We start from the raw sequence: 25,253 nt of genomic DNA, 5'->3' as shown, positions 1-25,253 counted from the left end.
GAGATGGAAAGTCAGTTCTGGTCTCTGCATGGAGCTCCTAGACTAGGGAGGGTCGGGGTCAGGGAACCAGATGGAAATGGACAATGAGAGGTCAGGACTGTGGCCAGGGAGCCTTAGGGGACTGGGGGAGCCTGAGAAGCTTTGTGTAGGTGGAAGGAAAACCAAGGAAGGGTCCAAAAGAGAGAGAAAGGGAGGCAGGAGTGAAAACATAAAGCAGAGAAGAGCAGCCATGCTGGGAGGGCCTGAAATGTCTCATGTGGCAGAAGCCGAGGGTGACGGTACCATGATAGCAGCTGGGAAAGATCAGCAAGGGGCCAACCTGCTCAGGGCCTTAATGTCTGGAGGGAGAGCTTGGATCATCCTGGGAGCAATGGAAGCTGTGGGAAGGGCTTTAAACTGGGAGTCATATCACTGAATCAGAGTTTTAAGATAAGCTCATGGAAGAGAAAGAGGATGAGACTGAAATCAGAGCCAGCCAAGGAGCTGGAGCTGTGACCTACGCTCGTTAACCACACGGCTGTAGATCTAGGAGCCTGGACCCTCTACTTATTAAGTTGGAAACCTTGGGCAAGTTACTTAACCTCTTTGTACCTCAGTTTTCCCAGCTGCAAAATGGGATGATAACAGCACTTATGCTGTAGGGCTGCTGAGGGGTAAATGAGTAAATACAATCCACCGTTAGCTCCTAGAACAATGATAACCATGATCCAGGGGAGGGAAAATGTGTCCGGGCTCTTCCTCTGCTGCTGTGGCCTCCAGCCTCTCCCCTCCTCCCTGAGCCCCTGTGGAGACACTCCTTACCTTATGCAGCCAGTGCAGGTTCATCTGCTGCCCCACGGCGATGTGACATAGTGCCAGGACCTGAAGGAGAGCCCACACAGCAAGAGTCAGGCATCACGTGTGACCCAGGTTTCTGCCAGTTCCCCAGACACCCTGCTCCCCATGGCTCTCTGGGCCTGGCTCAAGCAGTCAGCTAACCAGCAAACCATTCTCATGCCCAGCCCTGCTCAGCCCCACCCAAGCCTGGCCTCCTCCCAGATTATTTCAGGTTCCTCCAGGTTCCTTCTCCTCTAGAATTTTTCCCTCAAGAACTCATTGGGCCCTGCTGCACTTGGGCTGCCTAATTCATGTTTTGGGAGTTCCAGGACCCAGGATTCTGAAGCAGACTTGAGCGTGTCCCCCAGGAAGCCTGGAGAGTTGCTCTGATGCTCACTCACTAGGGTAAAGAATCTGCTTGCAATTCAGGAGACCTGGGTTTGACCCCTGGGTCAGAAAGATGCCCTGAAGAAAGGAATGGCAATCCACTCCCGTATTCTTGCCTGGAAAAATTCCATGAACAAAGGAGAGTGGCGGGCTACAGTTCATGGGGTCACAAAGAGTTGGACACGACTGAGCAGGTAACACACACCCAGGAGCTCCCAGGCCAGCCTGGGGACTGAGTTGAGCCTGAGGGAGCAACATGTTGGAAGCAGGTACCAAAACAGAAGTTCTTGGAAGAGGAAGTCTGCAGTGGGGCCTAACAATGGGATGTCCTCACGGGGTCGGGGGAAAACATGCCAGAACGGGGCAACCTTGAAGGAACCAAGCCCCAGAGGCCCAGAGAAAAGCCAGCCATCCTCCTCAGACCAGGGTGGGGCCCTCCATCAGCCCCATGTACCTGGAGGCCAGCGATGTAAGTGAAGGCAGCTGCTGTGGTCATGAGGATGGGCACGGACCAGTCACTCCAGTAGCCCATGCGGTTGTAGAGGTACCTGCCAGGAGGAGAAGGGGCAGGGGTCAGACCTCCACCAGGGAGCCTGGATGCTCCCTGGGGCCTGCCAGCTCTCAGCTCCCACACGGCTTGCTCAGGTACTAGACTTTGGCCCTTCAGTGAGGAGGTCACTGCTTCCCTGGTCATCAGTCAGCCTGTGGAGGGCTCTTGGGGACACCTGGGCATGTCAAGAAGCATAAACAAGAAAATAATTTCCCTTAATTCTACTGCCCAGAAGCAACCATCACCAAAAGTCTGCTGCCTTCTTCCAGCGGGTGCCCCCTCTGCTTATATATTTGTGTAAACAGCAAAGCCGGGACCCCACTGCATAAAGCACAGGGTCAGAGTTCAGGCTTTGGAGGGAGGAACTAGCAGATTCAAATCCCCCGGCTTGCAGGATGCTGGGGAAGTGACAGGCTTCCCTGACGCTAAGATGCCATTGATTGTGACATTCATCTCAATTTCAATGTCATCTCAATGATTTTTGAAAAGATGAAGTCTTAGGATCGATAACATGTAATACCTGACTTCCCCGCACTATTCCTCATCTACAGGATAGAATAACAAAGTGCCCTTCCTAGGGTTTCCTGAGGATGAAGTTTATGTGAGGAACAAGATAAGTACTCAACTCTCTGCTTCTTATTAACATAAGCATTTACTGATGTCAGTAAAAGCCTGAGGAAATGTGATTTTTCTCATAGTCACTCGGTCTTCTGTTGAACTAATGTACTGTATGAAGCCAACTTCCTACTAATGACAATTAATAGTTTCCAATTATTCACTATTATAAATTAACACAAAAACTCTTTGGCACATACGTTTCTGCATTACTAATTATTTCGTCAGGAGAGACTCCTACAGATGGAATCACAGGACCAAAGGGAATGAGCTGTTTTTAGGGCTCCTGTTAGAGCCTGATAAGTTGTTCTCCAGAAAGACTGAACCACCCACACCCTCCCTGTACAAGTGGGGAAACTGAGGCTCAGAGAAGGCAGCAAGCAACGTGAGTCATCAGAGAAAATGAGCCGGCACCAGGCAGCTTCAGGCCTGCTACCCTCTTGGGGCTGGGAGGACTGCAGGAGGACACCGTGGGGTGGGTACCTGCTCTCCCCTGGCTCTCACCCTTGGAATTCCAGGGCAAGATTTACTCAAGGCGAAACTGAGGCCCAACAAAAGGCAGCCCCTAACCCTGGTAACTACTCCTGCAAAGCATCCGGCTCCACGTGCCTCTCCCTTTTGGGAGGGAGCCCCTCCCAACTCCCAGCTGACAGTAAGAGCCCAGCCAGTCCATCCCTGGCTTTCCCCATTCAGCCCAGGCCACCCATGCCTTGCTCGCCTCTTCTTACAACAAGAATTATCCCTGGAGGCTCTCTGTATTCTGAGGACCAGGCCAGGGGCTCCTGAGTCCCAGCACGATTCCAGGAAACCGAGGAGACTGGCTGAGGGAGCTACAGGTCCCCAGACCCTCCCCGAGCACAGGCAGGCCCTCCCTCTGCAGCCTCCCCAACACGGCAGCATCCGTCCTCTGCTTGAGCTGCCCAGCGATGGGGAGCTCAGTCTCTGGGCAGAGAGGGTTGGCCCCGTGGACCACATGATATAGTCAGGCAGTTTAAGTCCCTGTCCCAGATCTGACTGCATCCTGCTGTGTGACTCCAGAAAGGCTACTTAACCTCTCTGAGCCCCAGTCTCCGGGACTGTCCTAATATGTGCACGTGGCACTAGCTGGTTGTATGGCTGCAGGGCAGTCCTATCCCTCTCTGGGCCTCAGCTGCTCCTTCTGTAGGTGACAGCGTGGACCTCCACTGGGGCAGCAGACCTCAGCTCAGCAGAGCCATCCAAGGAGCTCAGGGAAGGGCCAGCAGGGAATGCTCCCACTTGCCCACAGCAGTGCCTATGCTTTGGATACCTGCAAGGATGAATAATTTATTTATGGCATTTAATAAAGGCCAGAGGCCACCTCTGGGACTTGGCTGGGGCTCCGGCTCATCTCGCTGGGTTGTGGCGGGGCAGCAGCCTGTCCTTTATTGAGATCATTAATCACAGCAGCACAGCCTGGTGCCATGCAGAGGGGAGCGAATGCCAGACTCCATGAACTGAGTCTTAGGATCACTACAAAATCCTCGAACCACAGCCCATCAGAAGCCCAGAGTCCAGAAACCGTAAATTCTAACATCACGACCCCCTTGCAGCTGGAGATTCAGCCTCTCAGGAAGCGTCCTCGGGTTTAGGGGAGCCTGGAGCCCTCGCACATCCATCATCTCGTTTTGTCCTCAGAAAGGCCTGCTATCAGCTAGCGCTCTGCTATCCCATTTTACAGAAGAGGACACCAAGCCTGAGAGAGGACCCACGCTCCTGTGCCCATGGTCACACCGAGCTGAACTTCTAGTCAAGAGGAAAAGGCAGCACCGGAGGGGCAGGGAACACTGGCTGCCAAGCCCCAACTCTGCCCCCAGCTGGTTGTCTGGACTTGGGCCTCAGTTTCCATGCCTGTCAATGGGCAAGTTCCTACTAGAGCCAGGGGAACTTCTCCTGTTCCTTGCCTTCCACTGTTTGACAAAGGCAGGCCATGGGGGAAGAAGAAATAGGTGCCCTTGTGCACCCAGCCCCAGACATGTCCGTGGGCCTGGGGCTGCTGCCCACAAGGGACCCTGAGCTTTCCCAGAACCACACCATCTGCCAGCCCGGCCCACGGCCCTGCTCAAGGAGGCAGGAGGCCTGGGGTCGGGGACCACCTCCTCTGCTGAGGTCTTGGTTTTTTTGGGCTTTGGAGTCCTTGTCCACAAGGGGTCCAGAGGTCCCAGCTCCCAGCCAAGCCCCTGCCCTGTCTTACATTCCTATTTCCATGATAGCAGCAGCAGGAAGGACTTCCCTGTTCTCTCCAGCTGGTCTCAGCTCCCCTAAGCCGCTGTTCTCTCTAGAGGATCACGCTCTCAAAGGCTACACAGAGAGCTGGTGGCCAGTGGTGGCCGGGCCCTGAGGACCAGCCCAGGAGAGAGGTTCCAACCCATCCCTCACCCCCAACCCCAGTCTCAGCCACCAGATGCCCAGTCCCCAGGCCCCGCCCCCTGGTCCCCACTCACCAGTTGAATTCATCGTAGTCATTGTGGACTTCCCACCAGAAGTAGAGCCAGGTGAGCGTGAGGCCGAAGGTGAAGGTCAGCAGCAGGAACCAGAGGCGCTCCCACTGGAGGGGCAGAGCGAGGACAGGGGTCAGTGGGGGCGAGGCCGGCCCCTCGGGCCACCCTCCCCCTTGGTAGCCCAACCGCCAGGCTGGGTGCACAAGGGCACCTATTTCTTCTTCACCCGCTGCCCTCGCTCCCCCACGGCCTGCCTTTGTCAAACAGTGGAAGGCACGGAGGAGGGGAAGCTCCCCCGGTTCTAGTAGGAACTTGCCCATTGACAGGTGTGGAAACTGAGGCCCAAGTTCAGACTACCAGTTGGGGGCAGAGTTGGGGCATGTTAGCCAGCGCTCCCTGCCCCTCTTCACAGGGGTGGGGACTCGAGGCTCAGAGAGGGGAATGAGCTGACCAACATCACCACACCCGGAGCCACAGAATGATGGGGAACCAGAGCAGGGTCGAGGGTCCACCCCAGAGCTGGGCCCCTAGTACTGCAGCCTCAGGCCCTTCCCGTGTGCGACTGTCTCCAGGGCCAAAGGCTACGTCTGCCTGAGCCTTCACACTGGGAGGGTGATCCCGGGTCCGAGGGGTCACATTCCTCACCTCCTTCCCTCCTCACACACACCTGCAAGGCAGGTGTTCTTCCTCACCTCTGCCCCTGCTACACCCCGGCCCAGAGAGGTGAAGCAACTTGCTCGAGACACACAGCAAGTTAGAGAAGGATTAAAGAGCAGTGCCCCCAGCCTCTAGACTTGAAGGAATGTGGTGTTCTACCACCCCCACCAGGGGTTGGCCCCTCTCTCTCAAAGGGCCCGGGGGGTGGGGGGGTGGGGGTGGGGGCAGTGTGTGTGTGTGGGGTGGATGGAGGGGGTCCTGCTGACACCGCCTCAGCTGCTTCCCCCAAAGGTCTGCAGGCACTTCCGGCTGGGCCCTCGGGTGTACCCCTGCTTCCATCCGTCCCCTTATCTCAGAGGCACAACAAGCTTGGAACATCCTGCTCTCTGGGAAACTGCTGAGATCATGAGCACAAACAACCGCTCGGAGGGGAAGTCAGTGGAGGAGAGACCCAAGACCACTCCCCACCTTGAGAGGTTGGAGGGCTTGGAGAAGCTCAGCGTCTCTCATCCAGCCACGCTCCGGGCCCCCTGCAGCTTTCCTGGCATCTCTGATCCTTCTTGCACCACACAACCAGCTTGGAGCTACAGTTTAAAGCCCGGTTTAACCTCTCGATGTCTCTGTCTAGAAAACAAGCCCTCTCGGGTCCACCGGACAACCCTTTTCCTCCTCCTCAAGGCCTTCCCCATCCCAGCAGGGATTCCATCTCCTCAGAGCTTCTATAACTGTGGCACCCCCGTCGGTTATGACACAACACCTGCAGTTCTAGAACTGTCCCACTGTATGTCAGTAACTCCCTCCAACCCCCGCTATACTGTAACCACCTTAGAAGTCTGGGTGGTCTTCATATTCCCAGGGTGAGAGGCAACTTAAGATAGATTTGATAGTGAGATGGCAGAAGAGAAAAGACCCTTTCTCCACACCGGCATGAGTATGCCCACCCAGGAGAGATTTCACTCTGGGTTTACCAACTTACTACTCCCTCCAAAGAGGAGCCCTTGCTTTTCTGTGAATGCCGAGCCAGCAGTAGTGAGCGGCCCTCTGTCCAGAGATCACTCTCCCTCAGTAGGTATGAGGCCTCTGGCCAGAGGACAAGGTTCTGATAAGGGCCTGGGTGAGGGGGGAGCCTCAGCCGATGATGAGTCCTGTCCCAGGCCAGCAGCATGGAGGTCAGTAGGTGGCAGGAGCAGAGGAATAGTTTCAGGGACAGTGACAGGGAGAGACTGGCCACAGGTGCCAGCAGGGGATGTCCTTGGTGACATATGACGCAGGACCTAGGGGCAATTCTGACAGGTGGTCAGGAAGACTGTGGGTGTCAGGAGGGCCCACAGCAGACAGGGGTCCTGGGTACTAAGGGTCACTGTTCTCACTGGGCTGGATCCCGACAATGGGGCAGGAAGGATGGGGCAAGAATGAGGGGCTGCCCCTCCCTACCCCTGGAAATGCACAATGAAGCACTAGGAATATCGGAACCAGGCATGAGCTGGGCTAGGGGGCCACCCAAGGTTGACAGTACTGGGAGCTGAAAGCTAGAGGTCCTATGGCCACAGGGAGCCTGCAGATGGGGGTGAAGTGGCTCTGCCCACAGCAGGTCACTCAGAACAATCAGAGGAAAAAACTGAAAGGCAGGGGCTGGAAGAAAGGGGAGGGAAGGCCAGGAGCTGGGGGAGGAAGTAGCCTAGGGAGAAGTTCCACTGACAGAGAGGCTCCAGCCGCAGGACTGGTCCTTGTCTGGGCAGGTTATAGGGGAGGGGCCTGAGCCAGCCCTGCCTCCTGACAAGCCAGCCTGGCTCTGCTCCAGGGAGGGTGCAGCCACTGGCCCTCCATCCCCTCCCACTGTCTGCACAATGCCCGGGTATTTATCCCCATCTCAGAGCAAACAAAGATCCCAAGTCTCGGAGAAGGGCAGCCACACATACGGGCTGAGCAAGTTGTAGACCCCTAGCACTAAGAGGCGCCACTCACATCATGGTCACATCATTGACGTGCATGTTTGTCATGACAAAATTTTCCACAGGTAATGGTCAAAAGCCCTGCAGAAGGAGCACCCTTTGCTTATTTGCACAGAGGCTCAAAGTGGGTAAGTGGTGGTGAGTCAGAGGTTGAGCAACATATACAAGGTGACCAAGTAGAGGGGGAGTGGAGGTAGGAAGCAACCCTCTGCAGCTCCCTTGGGAACCAGCCCCACATAGCTCTCCCCAAAACCCACCTTTGCCCTCTGGGACACAAGTGTGACGATCCCAAACCCAGCTCAGCTCCCTGAGATTCCCTTCTCCTCTCTTGCTGGGGCCCATCTCCTAGGCCAAGCCTTCTTCTCCTTCAGGAAATCCTCCCATCCCTGTAGCCCCCAAGACCTCCCTTTCTTTTCCCTTTTTCTTTTTGGTCCCGCTGCATGGCACGTGGGATCTTAGTTCCCTGACCAGGGATCAAACCCATGACCCCTGTATTAGCAGTGTACAATCTTAACCACTGGACCACTGGGCAAGTCCCAGGACCTCCCTTTCTTCACTGCTTCTGCACAGACTCTTGGTACCCACCAACTTGACCTGGAAAGAAGCCAGGCTCAAGAGGGAGACAGATCTGCCTCTGCCATTTGGGCAAGTTACCACTGAGCCTTGGCTTCCTCCCCTGTAAAAAGGGAATAACATCCGTACTCTGGAGGGTTGATGTTAAATGAAGTGATGTACATCGAGCAGTATGCAGTAGGTGCATAATAAGGGGCAGCTAGTTCACTGGGCTGCGGACTCCTTCCGGGCAGGGATGGCTGAGGTATCTGTGCACCCTGGCCCACAGCCCTTGGAGCACAGTGGTGCTCAGACATGGTGTGAGGAGCAGAAGGTGTGGACATGGTGGGGATGCAGGGAGGCCTCAGAGCCACCAGAGAACAAGGACGTCATCCAACTCTGGGTTTATCCTTAGGCGAAGCCTGGGGGCCCCTGGGAACCAAGGGAAGGAGCTCCCATTGTGACACCCCAGCCCCTTCCCTTCCGAGTCTAGCAGCTGCCTGAGAGCAGGACAAAGGTCAGGTGATTCCTGATGGGCTACAGAGGCACAGGGAAGTGACTGAGAGCAACCAGGGAAGGGGATGGGTGAGCTCTGGCTGTGGACGGGCAGGCAGCTCCCCCGCCATGTACAGGGGTGGCTGTGGGGGAGAATCCCAGGGGCCCTGGCCCCGTCCTGTCTCCTCCACTCTTGGCCCCACCCTCCCTCCGTCCCACACCTGGAAGCAGTGCACCAATTTTTCCTGCTGGTTGTCACGTCTTCTCCTCATCCCTCTTATCTCTGTCCCGCCTGCAGCCTTCTGCATTCAGAGGAGACCGTGCATGCAGAAACAGCTTATTAGCAGCTGGGCTCACAGGGTCACACAGCGCTGCAGCCACAGACCCCAGCCCATGGAGGACGTGTGAGCACAGGCCATGCTGCTGCCGTGTGCTGCCCAGCCCAGACTGTGCCCTGGGCCAGAACACACACAGACACTGCTGTGGGTGCACCCCTGGGGTCCCCTAGGGTCTGGGGTACCTCCAAATAGAACCTGGAGCCTGAAATCTGCATCAGGATGACACCTGAGTGGGAGCTGCCTCCCTGCCCTTGGTACCACCATGGACTTCAGACTCACACTCGGAGGCAGAGCTGTCTGGCAGGACTCCTATTCCCTGTGTGTCCCTCAGGACAGAGACTGGTCTGTGGCCCCCAGGACAGGCGCGCCCCTGCTTTGGCTCTCACAGCTCCAGGGATGGAGTTTGAGTTCCTGTCTGCATGCTGCGTGGCCCTCTGGGCTGAGAGTTCTTCCTTCGGAGACAGCGGCCGGACAGGGGCAGGGCAGAGTCCTGTAACACTGGGTGAGCGTCCCAGACAGGCTGCCTACTAAATGGTGACCTTGGAGAAGACCTCCTGTTCTGTAAAATGGGGATGGCAGTGTTGGACAGAAGTGCCTGGTGATGGCAGGGTGTCAGGAGTTGCTTTTCTTGCCTCCAGCCCTCCTGAAGTCTGCTTCTCAGCTGCTGCCCTGCTGCCGGTTCTCTGATACCACCCAGAACAAGTCCAGCCAAAGGGCAGGAACACTGGGGTCAAATGACCAGGGCACGGGGCAATATAATCAAGAGCTGGGTTTTCATTCCCCGCCCTCCTACTGCTAGCTGTGTGGCCGTGGGCCAATCACTCAGAACCTCACTCAATCCCCAGCTTCCTCCTCTATTCCTGAAGATGACATCACCTCTACCTCATGGGAGGGCTGCCAGGCCTGAATGTGACTACAGATGTAAGCTGTAAGTCGCCAAATCCACGATCGTTCCTATAATTATCATTTCGTGTCTGACAGCCCTTTAATTATGTGAAGACAGTGATCAAGTCTTCCCCGCCCCCTGCTCTACATCAAATTTCCCCAGCTGCTGAGGAGAGCCAAGCAGATCGCCCCTTCCTAGCCCAGGGCAGGTGCCATGGTCAGGGGGACGCAGAGGTCAGGCTCAGCTCTGCAGATTGCAGTCCTAGGAGCTGGCACAGATGAAGAAGACCCTGACCTGACCTGACACAGCAGCTGCCCCATCTGGGCTCACAGCACCATGTGGCCACCCCGGAAGACAGAGCCTTGCAAGAGCACTTCATAAAGCTGGGGGTGGGGCACTCCTAGCAGCTCTCTACCTGCTCCATCTCATCTCATCCTCTCTACAGCTCTGCAAAGCAGCAGGAACAGCCAGAGGAAACCAGGGCTCGGGGAAGGGAAGTGGGCTGCCCAAGGTCACAAGAGGCAAACGTGAGCCAGAATTCACACCCAGGTCTGGGTGCCTCCAGCTGCCTCAACTATCCCAAAGAAACAAGAAGCAGGACCTGTAATTATCCTTCTCTGACCAAGGAGGAAAGTCGCAGGCAGTGCCAGAGGAGGAGCCTTGGAATTTCAGCATGAGAAAAGATTTCAGAGATCATCCTGCCTCATCCACTTAATGGAGAAGGCAATGGCACCCCACTCCAGTACTCTTGCCTGGAAAATCCCATGGACGGAGGAGCCTGGTAGGCTGCAGTCCATGGGGTCCCTAAGAATCCTACACGGCTGAACGTCTTCACTTTCACTTTTCACTTTCATGCATTGGAGAAGGAAATGGCAACCCACTCCAGTGTTCTTGCCTGGAGAATCCCAGGGATGGGGGAGCCTGGTGGGCTGCCATCTATGGGGTCACACAGAGTTGGACACGACTGAAGCGACTTAGCAGTAGCAGCATCCACTAAGGGTCCAATTAAGAACAGGAGAAACCGAGACCCAAAGACAGGGAATGGCCTGGAAGGATGGACACAGGATGAATGCCAAGTAAACCAGTACACAGAAAGGTTGGAGAATTCAACAGATGATATTGGGACATCTGGACATCCTTTTCTATTAGACTCCTACCTTACACCTTACACCAAACTAAATTCCAGCATCTCCCTCCACATCCAAGCCACCACTCTCTTCCAGTCATTCTACACACATACTCAGCCCTGGACACTGGGAGATAAAGCCTGGACTCCATGCTGAGCAACCTGCACAGAAGACTGACCAACCAGCAGGCAACTCGAGTACTAGAAACCAGGATGGTGAATGGGGCAAGCATGGGCTGCTACAGAGCACACTGCCAGTTATCGAGGCAGGGATGGTCTGGAGGACTTCCTGGAGGAAGAGATGCTTATAGCAAAGCTGAAAGGAACGGGCTTTTTGGAATGACAAAGTAAGGGAGGGTGTGGAACATGCAAAGGCACAGAACCTGGTGGCTTTTGTTTGGGATAACTGGCTTCTGGCAGGTTTATAAAAGCTTTGTCAGGACTTCCCTGGTGGTCCTGTGGCTAAGACTCAGAGTTCCTATTGCAGGGTGCCCAGGTTAGATCCCAGGTTGGGGCACTGGATCCCAGATGCCACAGCTAAGAGGTCACATGCTGCAATTAAAGATACCATGTGCTGCAACTAAATAAATAAATAAATATTAGTGCAGCCAAATAAATAAATATTGAAAAAAATCACTAAAAATCAAAATGAAATTTCAGAAAGTTTCCTCTATGTAAGAGTATTATCTATTTTTTCTTATTTTATCAGTTGACTTTAATTTTGGTTTTCATGCTTTTCATATAAAAAAATTAAATTTTTATGCAGTCAAATCTATCCCTCTTTTCCTTTATAGGCTTTTGCCTTTGGTATCGTGTTTAGGGAAGGTGGCTCGTGATTATATATTTAGCTCATATTTTACACTGATAATTTCTCATTGTTGACACTTAAATCTGTAGTTCATCTATCCATCTATAGCTCCATATGTGTGTATACGTGTATGGAGAGAGGTTTGAAAGCCTTTCCTCTAAAGCATGAAGATGAGAATTTCTTTTACTTTCTATCTTCCTGAGTTGTTTGAATTTTCTCAACAAATATGCTCTTCCTAAATAGAGAAAAAAAAAAGAGCTTAAAAAAAGAAAAAACACATTTTAATCCATCTGGAATTTCTTTTGATTTGAGGTAAGAGGCAGGGATCTAATTTTACTGTCACCAAATGGATATCAGCTGTCCCTGTTCGGTTCGTCATATCTGCAATAATTTCCACGATCGTCTACCACACAGCACACTCTCAGATGTGTGTGGGCTGTTTCTAGGTTTTCTAGTCTGTGTTCCCCGTGTGCTTGTTCCGCCTGGCACGGCTCCTTCCGCGTGGCTGAGCTCTGCTCCGGGTGCCACTCCTGTGGTCCCGCCTCCGCTTCCAGAGAGTCCAGCTGTGCCCTTAGCACTACACAGCCCTATGCAGAGGCTGGACAGCGACTGAGGGGTACCTCCCCGCCGAGTGTGTCCACCTGCAGGCTACACCTGGGGCACACCAGCTCCTCCCATCATCAGCCCATTTCATCCTCATCGAGTTCCTAATGGGGAGATGGGTGAATGTCAGCTGGGAAGGGTGTGGGGGAGCTCCCAGAAGAGAGAGCTGGGCAGCCCTGGCAGGATTACTCTGGCTCTGACCCAGGAGATTTGGGGGAGGGGGCAGCCTGGGGCGGGTTGAGCTGGATGGCAGCATTAGGGCGAGGAAGGGAAAGGGATTAAAATCCCCACCCCCAGCCAGCTCCTGACAGTGTAAGAGGCTGGATTTATCTTTCTGGCTACAGAGAGCTGGGCAATTAGGCCTCTGCCCTCACTTCTGCCAGGGAGCACTTAGGAGTGGCTCATTAGGCAGGAGAATGAAACCCGGCTCAGCCTAGAGCACCCGCTCCCTCCCGACAATCCCAGGGTTGCATCCGGTGCGGAGACAGAACAAGAGCTGGGGGCCCTTCGGAGGGATTATCCATACGCCCGGCAGAGGGCGCTGCCGAGGCCACAGGGTGGTGCGTGGCCACAGCCTCTTGTGGATGCCCATCACCTCGCACACCATCCATGCTCCCTAGGCACTCAAGGTGGTCACAGAGGTCATGAACAAGAGCTTAATTGTCTCCCCTGGAGTGCAGCATGACTATGCCAGGCACCCCTTCAGTGTGGTTTAGTGAGGAGGGGCGGTGTGTGAGGTGGGGGTGGGGTGGTTCCCGAAGGCCAGAGACAGCCTGGCTTTAATTACAGTGATAAATCCTCAGCTCCCTGCACTGCAACAGCCTCCGCCAGCCTCTCCTCTCTCTCTCTCTCTCTCTCTCTCTCTCACATGGATGCAATAATATCATCGCCCATTTTCTTATCCTCATGGCAACCCTGGAAGGTTCACAGGATTAAATGGGTCTTATCTCCAGTTTAGAACTGGGAGAGCTGAAGCTCAGAGGGCTCCTTTCTGACCTGTTGAGTCCCTTTCCCCCAAAGCACTGGAGAAGGGAACAGCCATCCCTTTAAAAGTTTGTAGGGAGGACACATTTTCCCCATTGGAACAGTGGTCTGTCCTGTTCAGGTATCTGTTATCTATCTAACTGGACCCGTGGGGCATGGGTTTGTACCTCCACCTAATTCACAAGCAAGCTGAGGCCCAGAAGGGGTCTAAGCTCACTAACTTGCCTAAGGTCACTCACTATGTCGCTGGAGAACGTAGGGTAGAGTTCAGGCTGCAGCCTCCTTAGCCAGGTGCATCTGGCTGACTCTAATCACACCCCGGAGCCCATTCCCAAGGCTGCTTCCTCCAGGGAGCCCACCTTGATTCCTGAGTGAGAGCCATTCTTTCTCGCCCTGTATGCCTGTCAGAGGCCCACAGGGTGTAATAGGACAGGAAGTCAGGCAGCTGGGAAACTCACCCCCTCCTCCTACCTACTGGCAGAGCTTGATCCCAGCCCCAAGGGTGGCCTGGGAGGCCCCTCAGCTGGGTTACCACTGCTCCCTGCCAGACACAGCCAGGGGCACTGGAATGCAGTGTGTACCTGCACTCTCCAGACCTCCCAATGAGCACCTCCTTGGGGTGTTCACTTGGGACTCATCGTGAATCTAGCTTGCCCACCCTAACTGGTTTCCTCACTTGCTCTTCAACTCACCTGCTCAGTCATCCTCTCCCTCTGTGCCCAAGGCCCTCCTTTGAGAAACAGTCATCACCCACCTGGGCCGCCCAGGGCCCCGGGTGCTGCTGCGGGAGTCCAGGGGAAGGGGAGAAGAAGGGAACGAGGCCTGCCTCCTTTGTTTGAAGTGGAGACTCCTTAGGGGAAGAGACATTTGCGATGAGATTTGAGGGACAGAGACCAGAGAGAAGGCATTTCAGGCAAGGGGGACAGTAGAGCAGAGGGCAGTGGTGGAGGGGGTGAGGTAGGCCACCCTGGGTGTGCGGGTGAAAGGGGGCCGATGGATTCCCCCACGGCGGGTGTCTTCCCGCCATGGTGGGAGGGGCTCCCATCGGAAGAGGTAGGCAGTGGCAGGCCTGGGGAAGGGGATTTATTTTGTCTTTGTTCTTCCCCCACTATACTACTCCTGGACTCTACTGAGACCACGGCCCTCTCATGCACCCCTGGGCATAGCATGGACTTCTGACCCCAGGAACGGCCTCATCCAGCCAGGTAGAAGTCATGGAATGATGGGAGGCATCATCAACACTCTCTTTTGCAGCCAGTCAGCTGACGACACTGTCTAGGTGTCTCTAGAATCCCTCCCTTAGCTGCTTCTTTGTGGACCCCTCCCCCTAGTTGAGGCCTCAGCCTTCTCTCTGGCTCCCTGCCCTCCCCTCCTCCACTCAAGGTCCCTCAGCACTTTCTCCATGATGGAACCAGAGTGGTCCTTGCACAGTCTGAGTCTGACTGGGCCTCCACCTCCCAGGATGGAGTGCAGGCTCAGGTCCCCTTGGCCATGCACCTCCCCTCCTTACATCGGGAGCTGCACTAGGCCAAATTGCTTTCAGATCCCAAGCATAAGACACTCCTGTAACACGCAGCTGTCCTGCTTTCCCCATGCTGGCATGACATGACAGCTGACTCTCTCTGACACCAGCTCAGACAAGCTTTCCTACCCAGGATGTCCCTGGCCTTGGCAATGATCACCCTGGGTGTTCTGGACGACAGTTCTGGTCTGCTCCCCACCTTTGGGGAGGCACCAGGTTTGATATACTCAGGGCAGGTGTCAGGACAGGTTCGTTGATTGACCAGTGCATCCCAGACAAGACTGGAGTGAACAGGGGAGAAGGCACAGGACTGGGGCAGCAAGCAACTCCTTGGCTTGAATAAATCACTTCCTCTTCCTGGAGCCCCATCCATACAATGGAGGACGTCAAAAAAGCTTGAAACACCCTTGAAAAGGCAAATGTAGAAGTGCAAGAGTGTTGACTGTCACTGTCTGTCTCCTTCAATGTCTCAGACTGGAAGTTCCTCCAGGCCTCTGACCTATATCCCTCTTCCGATAGTGAATCTGGTCTTGACACTGTGCTGCCTCCCGCGGATGCAGAGTCTTTAGGGGGCCCTGTGGGGATGGCCTGAGAACCGTCTTCTGTCCTATCCTGCCCTTAATTGGCAATATTAGAGTAATGAGTCACAGACAACAACCAATTAATTACCCCAGTTATAAAAAGCTTCTGCTTTCCCTTCCTAGCTATCGAGTGAGCTGGCCTCCTGCTGTCAGGCTCCTCCACTCCCTCAGTGTTGGCAGGAGGGAGAAGATGCCATTTCACCTCTCTGGTCCTCAGTTTCCTGTTTCCTTATTTGTCAAATGTGTGTGATGGGGGGAGGGTTGGAGGAGGTGGGAATGTGGAAGAGGGGCAGGAAGGAAGGGGAACAGCCTGGATGGAGAAAAGGGGATGCCTTCCCAGGCTTCCAGCCCCCTCCTCCACCTCCAGGATCTATTCCAGTACTGCAGGGTCAGCTCTTAACCAGGGAAGCACTGAAGATGCCTAGTCTGGCATTCAAGCCACTCTTCAACTTGTCCCAAATGCTCCTGGTCCTGTGCTCTTTCTCTCTATCAGGCAACCTCCCAAGTCCTCCCCATTCCCCTTCTTCTCCTTGAGGGAGGAAAGGAACAGGCCGAGCTGACCCCATCTTGAAAAAGAAGGCAACTCCGTCTTGCACTTTCAGTGAGCTGTGGACCATGTGCCTGGGAGCCATGGGGATAACATACCTATGGCCCAACTGGCCTCCCGGACTGATCAATACCAGATTCCATACCAAGATTTCTCAGCGCCAAAAAGAACGTAATAATCTCCCGTGTGGTCAATCACCTTTGTAATCTTTATGGCCCCCATTGGTGTAGGCTACACTGTATAACCAGCTGACCCTTCTGACTATGAATCATGGCTGTAACCTGATTGTATCTTCCTTTAACACTTTCCAGGCTAGGTTTAAGGAATTTGGGGATGTGGGCTAGCAGTACACTTAAGGTATATAAGGTTGGGGTCCCTGGCTAAAGAGGAAACTCTGCCTCGGACCCGCTGGTATAATAAACTGCACTCCATTATACATGTTGTCCTTCTGAGTGAGTTTGTTTCCCGGAGCATTTGGCTATAACATCCTTGCAAGCTTTCCTTTAAACACACCCAGACTCAAAACATGCCTGTCTTCCCGGCAGCCTCCAACTTCTTAAGATTCACTGCAAATCTATCATGGACTCCAGGTGGGACAGGGCTTCAAGCCTTGATTTCTCCATCCATAATCAGGGCACAACAATTAAACATGCCCCACCAGGTGTTTGTCATGCCCCACAATCAACGGGGCCATGCCTGTAAGAAGTCATCCGCTCCCTGCCCACAATATGTGCTCGACAAACATTAACTGTTACTCTCACACTTCATCCCCAGCCTGAGGACGAAGGCTTCCGTGACTCACCACCACCTGTCTGTCACCTCATCTCACAGATGAGGCCCAAGAGGTAGCTGACCCTAGGTTTCCCTGACTTGGAGACACAAGAGGCTCCCCCAAGAGGTCCTGAGGAGGAAACAGGGGTGGGGGGGTGGTAAGGGGTGCCCAAAGGAAGAGGGGAAGGTGAGGATGAGGCCCAAAGCTGGACCTCCTTCTCCTGGCAGAGGCCTCTCCTCCACCCCCTAGACCCCAGGGGTTCTCCTTTACCACCCAGCCTGCAAGTCCAGGGCTCACTCTGGGCCTCCAGCTGTTCAGCAAAACTTAGGTTACAGTTTCTCTGCACCAGCCCTGACTCTGAGACACTGGTCGTTCACTGAGTCAGGCCAGGAGCCCATCACAGTCCTGGGGAGAAGAGAGAAAAGAGTGGGCTGAGGTGGGAACCCAGGAAGTGGGTGGGGAAGCAGGAGCTGACTGGGGAGGGGTGGGGTGGGCGGGGAGGCTCGGGTTGCCTGAGGTGAGCCCAGCCCTTTTTGCAGAGGCCCTGCTACCTGCAGCTGCTGCAAACCCTCTCCCCTCTCGCTGCCAAGCTGGCTCCTGGCCTGCAGCCTCCTGCCATTGCCCCATACCTGGCACCCAGGCCTTGGCATCTATGATGCCTACACCACTTGGGCCCCCAGTCAGCTCAAAACTGGCTTCACCCACCACTTCCCCCAGTCTGGGCCCTGTGCTGGCCCCAGCCAAGACCCATCACTTCCTGACTCCATAGCCTGTGACTGGCTGGCCCTGGGCCCACCAAGACGTGTGAGGTGCCCCATGAGAGCGGCTTCCTCTGGTGTCTGATGGCCAAGTGCTTCCTTCTTAGGAGGCCAGCCATCCTTCTCCTCCCTTCCTCAGCCTCAGCTGTCTTCCTACCCCACCCCAGCCCCACCAAGAGTGCTCGACCCATGCCATGCGGACCAGATCTGAGCTCTGCCCCTCTCCAGCTCTGCGAACTTGGCCTGGTCACAAGGTCCCTGGCTGTTGCCCCAGGTGGGACGTGGTAGCGATGACATCTAGCTCACAGGCTTGGGAGCAACAGGGGTGGCTGTGTGTCCAAGCTCAGCTTAGCACCCGGCACACAGACAGACACACCTGGGCGCCAGCAAACTGCGAGCTTCTGCCTTCCTGACACGTGGAGGCCCTGCTGTTTTCTGTCCACCGTCTCAGGAAGAACAGAGCTTGGAGCAAAGCAGAGAAGACAGCCAGGCTGCCCTGGGCAGGGCCCTCCTCTCCCTTGCCTCAGTTGGGTGTACCGTCTCCTGTGTGCTTGAGTGGGGTCATGGCAGTGAATCAGGCCAGGTGCCCACCAGGTGGTACCTGCTTCTCACCATTTGAGGGTGATGAGCCCAGGTTCCCGTCTCAGTCTAGCACTCTGTCCCCTCGTCCCTACTATCACAGGCAGGGAAGGAAGGCAGACAGGCGGACAAGCTTCTCCAACTTCCACATGCAGGTAGCCCAGCGATGCCTGGCCTCTGACCTCCGCCCCTGGTCACTCCAGCCTGTTTTGGGACTGGCTGATTTTGGAGGCTGGCCTCTTTGTTCAGACAAGCAGGAGAGAGGAGAACGTTGTTTTTCAGGCAGCAAAGCTCTTAGATAAACACCATTTATCTCTCTCTCTGTTCCCTCGTGAAGGAATTGGGTTCCTTCAGAGACGAAACTAGATCCACTGGGGCTGATGGCGCCCCAGGGACGGAGGTGCAGTGTGAGATCTGGCTTGGGGAGCCGGACACTGAGGAGGCTTTCTGTATCCGGCAGAGCACCTGCTGCCAGCCCTGGCAGGCGTGTGTGGCTCAGGTGACTGGGCCCTGGTGCCAGGCCATGGCCCTGCCAGCTCCCAGGCTCCTGATGGCCTGGCCCAGCTCCCCACCCTCTCCTTTGGCCACCTGCCTGCCCGCCGGGATCCGCCAGGAAGCTGAGAACTTCTGTTCACCGAGGGGGAAACACCTCTCTCTTGGAGCAGCCCACCCCGCCCAGGGCTCCACGAGCAAGCCGGCCCCCACACCCTCAGGAGGGCTACACCCATGACAGGATGGCCTACTTGCTTGCCCATCTAGTCAGGTAGAGTTGAGAATTTCCACAGGCCCACTTTACGGGAGAAACTGAAACCACAAGGTCACACAGCAGAGACCGAGCTGAGTCCCCGCCCCCAGACCCCCGGGCCCCGCCCCCTCCCCGGTCCTGGTCCTTTGGCCCCGCCCCCAGCACGGCTCACCGGAGTGGTGTCATCATGAGAACGCTGGTAGCGCTTCCAGCGGCAGCCATAGATGCCCGTGAGGCAGGAGAGGCAGAGCTGCGGCTCATAGTACTGCAGGGGCTGGTGTCTCACCATGCTCGTGCCCGCGGCCCTGGCGCCCTGCCTTCAGGCGCCCATGGAGGCCCCCAGCTGGTCCTGTGGGAGGAAGCAGAGGTCTGTGAGGCTGGGCAGGGCTGGGGCCTCAGTCCCCACACAGCAAGTGTCACTGAGCCTAGGTCAAGGAGGGTCAGCCCCCGCTCAGAGCCCCGGTGCGCCCTTGTCTCACTTGGAGTCAGAGGCCCATCCCTGGCAGTCCCCTGCCACCCACCCATGACCTAGTCAACCAAAGAAAATCCCCTAACCCATTAGCTGTCACTCTCCTACTCCCACGCTCTGGCAACCTAATCTACTTTCTGTCTCTATGGATTTGCCCATTCTGGACATTTCACATAAAGTGCATCATATGATATTGTATGTTTTGCTTTTTTCACTTAATGTTTTCAAGGTTCATCCACATTATAGCATGAATCAGTACGACCTTTCTTATGATTGGGAACTATTTAGTAGTATAGATAGACCGCTTTATCCATTCATCAGTTGATAGACATTTGGGTTGTTACCACTTTTTGGTTGTCATGAAAACTCTGCTATGAACATGTTTTTGTGTAAATGTATATTTTTATTTCTCTTGAGTACACACTTTGGGATGGGGTGGCTAGGTCATATGATAACTCTATGTTTAACTTTTTGAAGAACTGCCGACAGCTGTTTTTCAAAGCTGCTGTACGATTTTACATTCTCAAAGTCCGGTCATTATCATCCCCATTTTACAGTGAGAATTGGCAAGCTCAGAAAGGTCTAGCCATTTGCCAAAGGTCACACAGCAGAGTCTGGCAGTCTGGCTTTAACTCCCGAGGGCTGGAGAACGATAAGTGAAAGTGTGAGTAACTCAGTCATGTCCAACTCTTTGTGACCCCATGGACTGTATAGCCCACCAACCTTCTCTGTCCATGGAATTCTCCAGGCAAGAATACTGGAATGGGCTGCCATTTCCTTCTCCAACTCATGACCAAATCCAACCAGCCACACATTTTTACATAGCCCACAAGTTAAGAGTGGTTTTCACATTTTTTAATAGTTGGGAGGAAAAAAACCAAATCAAAAATATATTTTGTTCTGCGAAAGTTATACAAGAGTCAAATTTGAGAGTCCATAAATAAAACGTTTTATTGGAGACCGCACCCCTCCTTCATTTACGTATTATCTGTGGCTGCTTTGAGTATAACTGCAGAGTTATGACAGAGACCACAGGGCCCACAAAGCCTGAAGTACTTTCTGCCCTGCCCGGCCCTTTACAGGGAAAGCCTGCTGACCCTGCCACCACAGAGCACAGTGGCTCATGACCGGGGATCATAAGTGCAGCATGTGGTGGAGAGAAGAAAGGGTGCCGTGGGCTCTCAACAGGGACAGGAGGGTCAGGGCACGCTTCCCAGAGACGGTGCTGAGCGGAGGCCTGTAGGATGAGCTCCCTCTCTGACTCCCCAGGGGCTACAGCACAGGGGCACTGGGCTTCAGGCCCACCAACGACTTCCACATCTGCGCCTTACTCAGGGCCTCTGCCCAATACCCCACCACCCCCACTCCCCAAGTGCTAGCCTCAGCACAGGGATTACAGCCTCCACTGTGAGTGCAGGGACGGATTAGGAGCTTGCTGGGAATATTGACTGACCTGCAGCTGCCTAAGTGCTGGGAATTGTCTGGTGCAGCCTGTGCCTATGTCTCCCTGGGGAGGCATGTGGACACAGAACAGATGCTGGGGGCTCTCTAAGCTGAGCCGAGTCTAGGGCTCGGGGCGACAGTATTGGATGGGGATGCTGCTGCAGTCAGCTTAGCTCCCCCATGGGGTTGGGTCAGCAGGTAGGAGACCCTCTCATTTTTTCTTTATTCCTCTCTAGAAGGAGTGTGTCAGGGTGAGAATTCCCTGATGGTCCACTGGTTAGGACTTGATGCTTTCACTGCCAAGGGCCTGGGTTCAATCCCTGATGGAGGAAATAAGATCCCACAAGCCACGCAGTGCAACCAAATAAATAATTTTTTAAAAAAAGGAGTGTGTACTCATATACAGACCCCCACATCCACAGCCTTCCAGAGGGGATGAAAGAGCAGAATCCACAGCCAGGGAACCACATCTTACCCTGTGCACCCCCAGATGAGGACCGCTACTGTCAGGTTGGCCATCACACTTCCCTAGGAATGGGGGAGGCAGCTGGTATATGTAGAAAGAGGCCTGGATTCACCCTGCCTTGGCCAATGACTGGCCCTGTAGCCAGAGCCACTCAGGGCTCTTCCCTGAGCCTTGGTTTCAGCTTTTGTCTTGACTTCCAAAAAAAGGTCAGATGCCTGGGGGGTGAGGGAGAGCTGGTGGCAGGGGCCACGAGGCTGCAATGACAGAGGTAGAGCAGGTGGGCATTCTGCACGCAGGAGCCCTGCCCTCACATTCCTTTCCCAGGACCCCCCTGGCCCCGGGACCGATTCCCTTGTGTCCTCTGCTCCCCCACCCCCAACGACTGAGCATTACAACCCACCCAGGAATGGAATTTCCATTTTAAGTCTGGCAAAGAGGGAAGTAGAACTGCCTGCACCAAGGTCTCAGCCCAGGACTTGACTGACCGGGGCTCTTGGAACTGTTCCCCTCTCACCCCCCACCTGCCATGAATTTTCATTCTATTTATTAATAACTGCAGTGGTACCTCTGAAAGGCAAACTTCTTTTTCCTTTGCACATTTTCCTGGGGCCATCAAGATCACCAGCAGCTCCTTGCTCTCTCCGGGGGGGCCACCCAGACCCACACTGGCACAGTGACCACCTCACCACCCCTAACGTGCCTCTAACATCCCTCAAGGCCTTTTTCTCACCAGATCTTTGGCCACTGCCCAGGTGTCATCTCTCCTCTGGGTGGAGAATCCCTGTGGTGGCCCTGGCCTGGCCAATCTAAGCTCTCACCTGCAGCCAGAGATTTTCCTAAAAGACAAATGACCAGGATCTGGCTCCTCCAGCCTCACCACTCCAGAACTTGCTGTCCCTTCATCTGGCTAATGCCTCCTGACCCTTCAAGTCTCCACTCAGATGTTACCTCCTCTGGGGAGCCTTCCCTGAGACCCAGGTTGAGTGAGAGGGCTCCAGGAGTCCCTCCTCCCTCCTAGGCTGCCTGTGGGAGCACAGATGACATGCCTGCCTCCGCCAGGGAACAACCTGCGTTGCTCCCATCTCCCCAGTGGCAAGCACAGGGCAGTCCTGGGGGCCTCCCTTTCCTTCTGAAAGGGCCTGGAAGTTCTGCTAACAAAGACATGCTGCCCAGACCCTGAGTGGTTGGGACAAGTCCCCAGAGACCAGATTCTCCACACCCATCCCCCTCCTGCCCAGACTAATGGCATCACTTCGCACCAGTTGGTTCTCCAAGCCACCTCCCAGGGCTGTTGCTATCAGCTAAGTTCCAAAGAAATCTCCAGCCTGGAGCCCTGCTGGCTCTGGAACAAGAGAAAGCCTCACCTCTTAACCTGAACTTCCACAGCATCCTGTTTGCACAGGGAAGGGAGTCAGGAGGGAGATGGAGTGAGTGTCTGCTATGGAGTGGGTGAAGGATGTTGGAGGTGGGCGTACCTCCAGGGGCCTTGCCCACCCTTATACCCTGAGAATGCACCTCACCCACTCCTTGGCTCCCCACTCCTTGGCTCTTCATCCCTCCCCCCGACTGGCCGGTGGCCAGGCCCTCACTGCCCCCAGGTCCTGCTGCCTCTGGGCCCAGGTCTGCTTGCTCTCCTGACAGTGGAAAGAGTCTCAAGCCAGGTGTCAGCGCCTGGCTATCAGCCTGGTCTCCTTCTACTGACATGCTGTGTGCTTGGAGACTTATTTTACCTATCTGAGGAATGGGCAGTAGATAGAACAGCACAAAAAGGACCCAAGGTTACAATAAAAAGGAATAAGACACTGATACATGCTATTAATACAATGTGAATTAATCTTGAAAACATTATGCTAAAGTTAAAGAAGCTAGTTATGGAAGGTAGCGGGGGTGGTTTGCAGGGCACCATGCTGAACATCGTACCTGCGTCATCTTCTGATGACAACTGTCCAAAATAGAGCTGGACAGTCTTCTTTTACAGGTTAGAAATATGGGTCCCAGGTGAATGGAGGAATAGGGTTCATCCTAATAATGGACTATTACCCAGCAGTAAAAATAAATGTGGGAGAACTGTGTTTGATCCCTGGGTTGGGAAGATCCCGTGGAGAAGGGAATGGCTACCCACTCCAGTATTCTTGCCTGGAGAATTCCATGGATGGAGGAGCCTAGTGGGCTACAGTCCATAGGGTCCAAAAGAGTCAGATATGAACGAGCTCTTTCACTTTGCACAAAAAGAAATGAGCTATCAAGCCATAAAAATACATGAAGGGACCTTAAAAGCATATTGCTCAGCGACAAAAGTCAATGAGAGAAGGCTACATATTGTATGATTTCAACCATATGACATTCAGGAAAAGGTAAAATCATGGAAGTGGTAAATGGATTAGTGGTTGCCAGGGGTTGGAAGTGGCGTGCACAGGTAGAGCAGTGAAACTATTTTGTGTGATCCTGTAATGATGGACACATGTCATTACACATTTGTCAAACCACAGAGAATATATAACACAAACAGTGAACCCTAATGTAGACTGTGGACTTCAGTTAATAATATGGTATCATCAGCTATAGCAAATGAACCCCCCTAAGATATTAATACAGGGAAAACTGTGGGGTAGGGGAAGGAGAGTATGTAGGAACTCTGCATTTTCTAATCAATTTTTAAAAACTCTCACCAGGGATTCCCTGGTGGCTCAGATGGTAAAGAGTCTGCCTGTAACATGGGAGACCTGGGTTCAATCCCTGGGTTGGGAAGATCCCCTGGAGAAGGAAATGGCAATCTACTCCAGTATTCTTGCATGGAAAATTCTAATAGGTATGAAATAAGTGAAAATAATAATAATAATAAAAAAACTCTCACCAAAAAAAATCATCTAATAATTAAATATGTATTCGTGCCAAGTTGCTTCAGTCTTATCTGATTCTTAGCAACCCCGTGGCCTGTAGCCCACCAGGCAAGAATACTGGAGTGGGTTGCCCTGCCCTTCTCCAGGGGATCTTCCCAACCCAGGGATTGAACCTATATCTCCTGTGCCTCCTGCATTGCAGGGGGGATTCTTTACCACTGAGCCACAGGGGAAGTCCAATAATTAAACATATATGTATTTAATTTAAATATCTATATTGATTGATCGATAGATAGCTAGATCAATAGATCCAGTCCTAAGAGATTACATGATTCAGCCAAGACCAAACAGCTAACCGTGGAGAAGACAGCATTTGCAGCCAGGGCTGCCAAGTTTAAAGCCCAGTCTTTCCAAGGCACCAGCCCTAGATAGAGGGTCTGTCTGTCCTCATTTCTACCGTCCTCCATGTCTATGGCAGCCATAGCATGTGTCACTGAGAATTGTACCTCAAAGGGCCAAGTTCAATGTTTTGGTTGGCACCAGGGCATCAAGGGCACAAAGTGGGCCAAGAAGCCTGAGGAGGAGAAAGGACTCCCCCATCCTACCCCATCCCACCATGGGCTCAGGGCTGGGAGAGACAGAGACCTGGCCTTCCCCTCCAGAAGCCTTCCAGGCCCGCAGGGAAGGAGGCAGGGCATACACATGGAGAAGGAACCATCACCCCTTCTCCTTGGCTACGGCTGCCCTTGCTGAGTGTCAACCCCAGCCCAGCCCCAGGGCTGGTGGGCGGAGACAGCTGTCACCAGCAGGCTGGGTGACCTCCACAAGCCTCTGGCCTCAGCTTTCCTGTCTGTATCAGGGGAGGGTCTAAACCACATCCGATGATCTCTAAGGGCCTCTTTAACACTCAGCTTCTAAAACCTTTTAACCACCTGCTCTCTCTTCATTCTCAGGAGATAAGCAGAGATGGGGTTGCTCCTAGAGGATGGAAGGACAAATTCCCCAGTACTTGTCTGGTCTGACAGGGAAGAGCCTCCTCCAACCCCAGGAACCATGGTTGGAAGTCAGGAGCCCACCCCTGACTGCAGCAGTCAAGATGAGGATGGAAGCTGCAGGCAGGCCTGTGACAAGGTGAGAAGCCTGGTCATCCTGGGCCCCATGTCTGCCCAGGAGCCACCACCATCTTCGACAGGAACCCAGGTAAAGGTAGTCATGGCCTGGATAACTCACAGTGATGACCCCACACCTGACTTAGAGTGAAACCCAAGGGGTAAATGGCCCAAGGCCATGGGGACTCCTGCCT

General features: G+C 54.1%; 1 protein-coding gene across 4 annotated transcripts in view; it reads right to left on the bottom strand.

The window, feature by feature from the left end:
* The window catches only part of GDPD5 (glycerophosphodiester phosphodiesterase domain containing 5), an 86,883-nt gene that overhangs the window by 22,088 nt on the left and 39,542 nt on the right, over positions 1 to 25,253 (bottom strand). For 3 of the 4 annotated variants that reach the window (XM_020913604.2, XM_020913605.2, XM_070473234.1), the window contains 4 exons: positions 18,905 to 19,081; positions 4,831 to 4,934; positions 1,658 to 1,751; positions 802 to 861 (listed from right to left, as the gene is read on the bottom strand). In XM_020913604.2, coding sequence (XP_020769263.2) covers positions 802 to 861; positions 1,658 to 1,751; positions 4,831 to 4,934; positions 18,905 to 19,021 — 375 coding nt within the window. In that variant the 5' untranslated portion in view covers positions 19,022 to 19,081. Of the gene's footprint in view, positions 1 to 801; positions 862 to 1,657; positions 1,752 to 4,830; positions 4,935 to 5,952; positions 6,218 to 18,904; positions 19,082 to 25,253 lie in introns of those variants that run through there. The other variant, XM_020913606.2, reaches the window with a different exon arrangement.

Source organism: Odocoileus virginianus, chromosome 10, assembly GCF_023699985.2.
Source record: "Odocoileus virginianus isolate 20LAN1187 ecotype Illinois chromosome 10, Ovbor_1.2, whole genome shotgun sequence".
Taxonomy (NCBI): Eukaryota; Metazoa; Chordata; class Mammalia; order Artiodactyla; family Cervidae; genus Odocoileus; species Odocoileus virginianus.
This window is presented reverse-complemented; position numbering and strand designations above follow the sequence as displayed.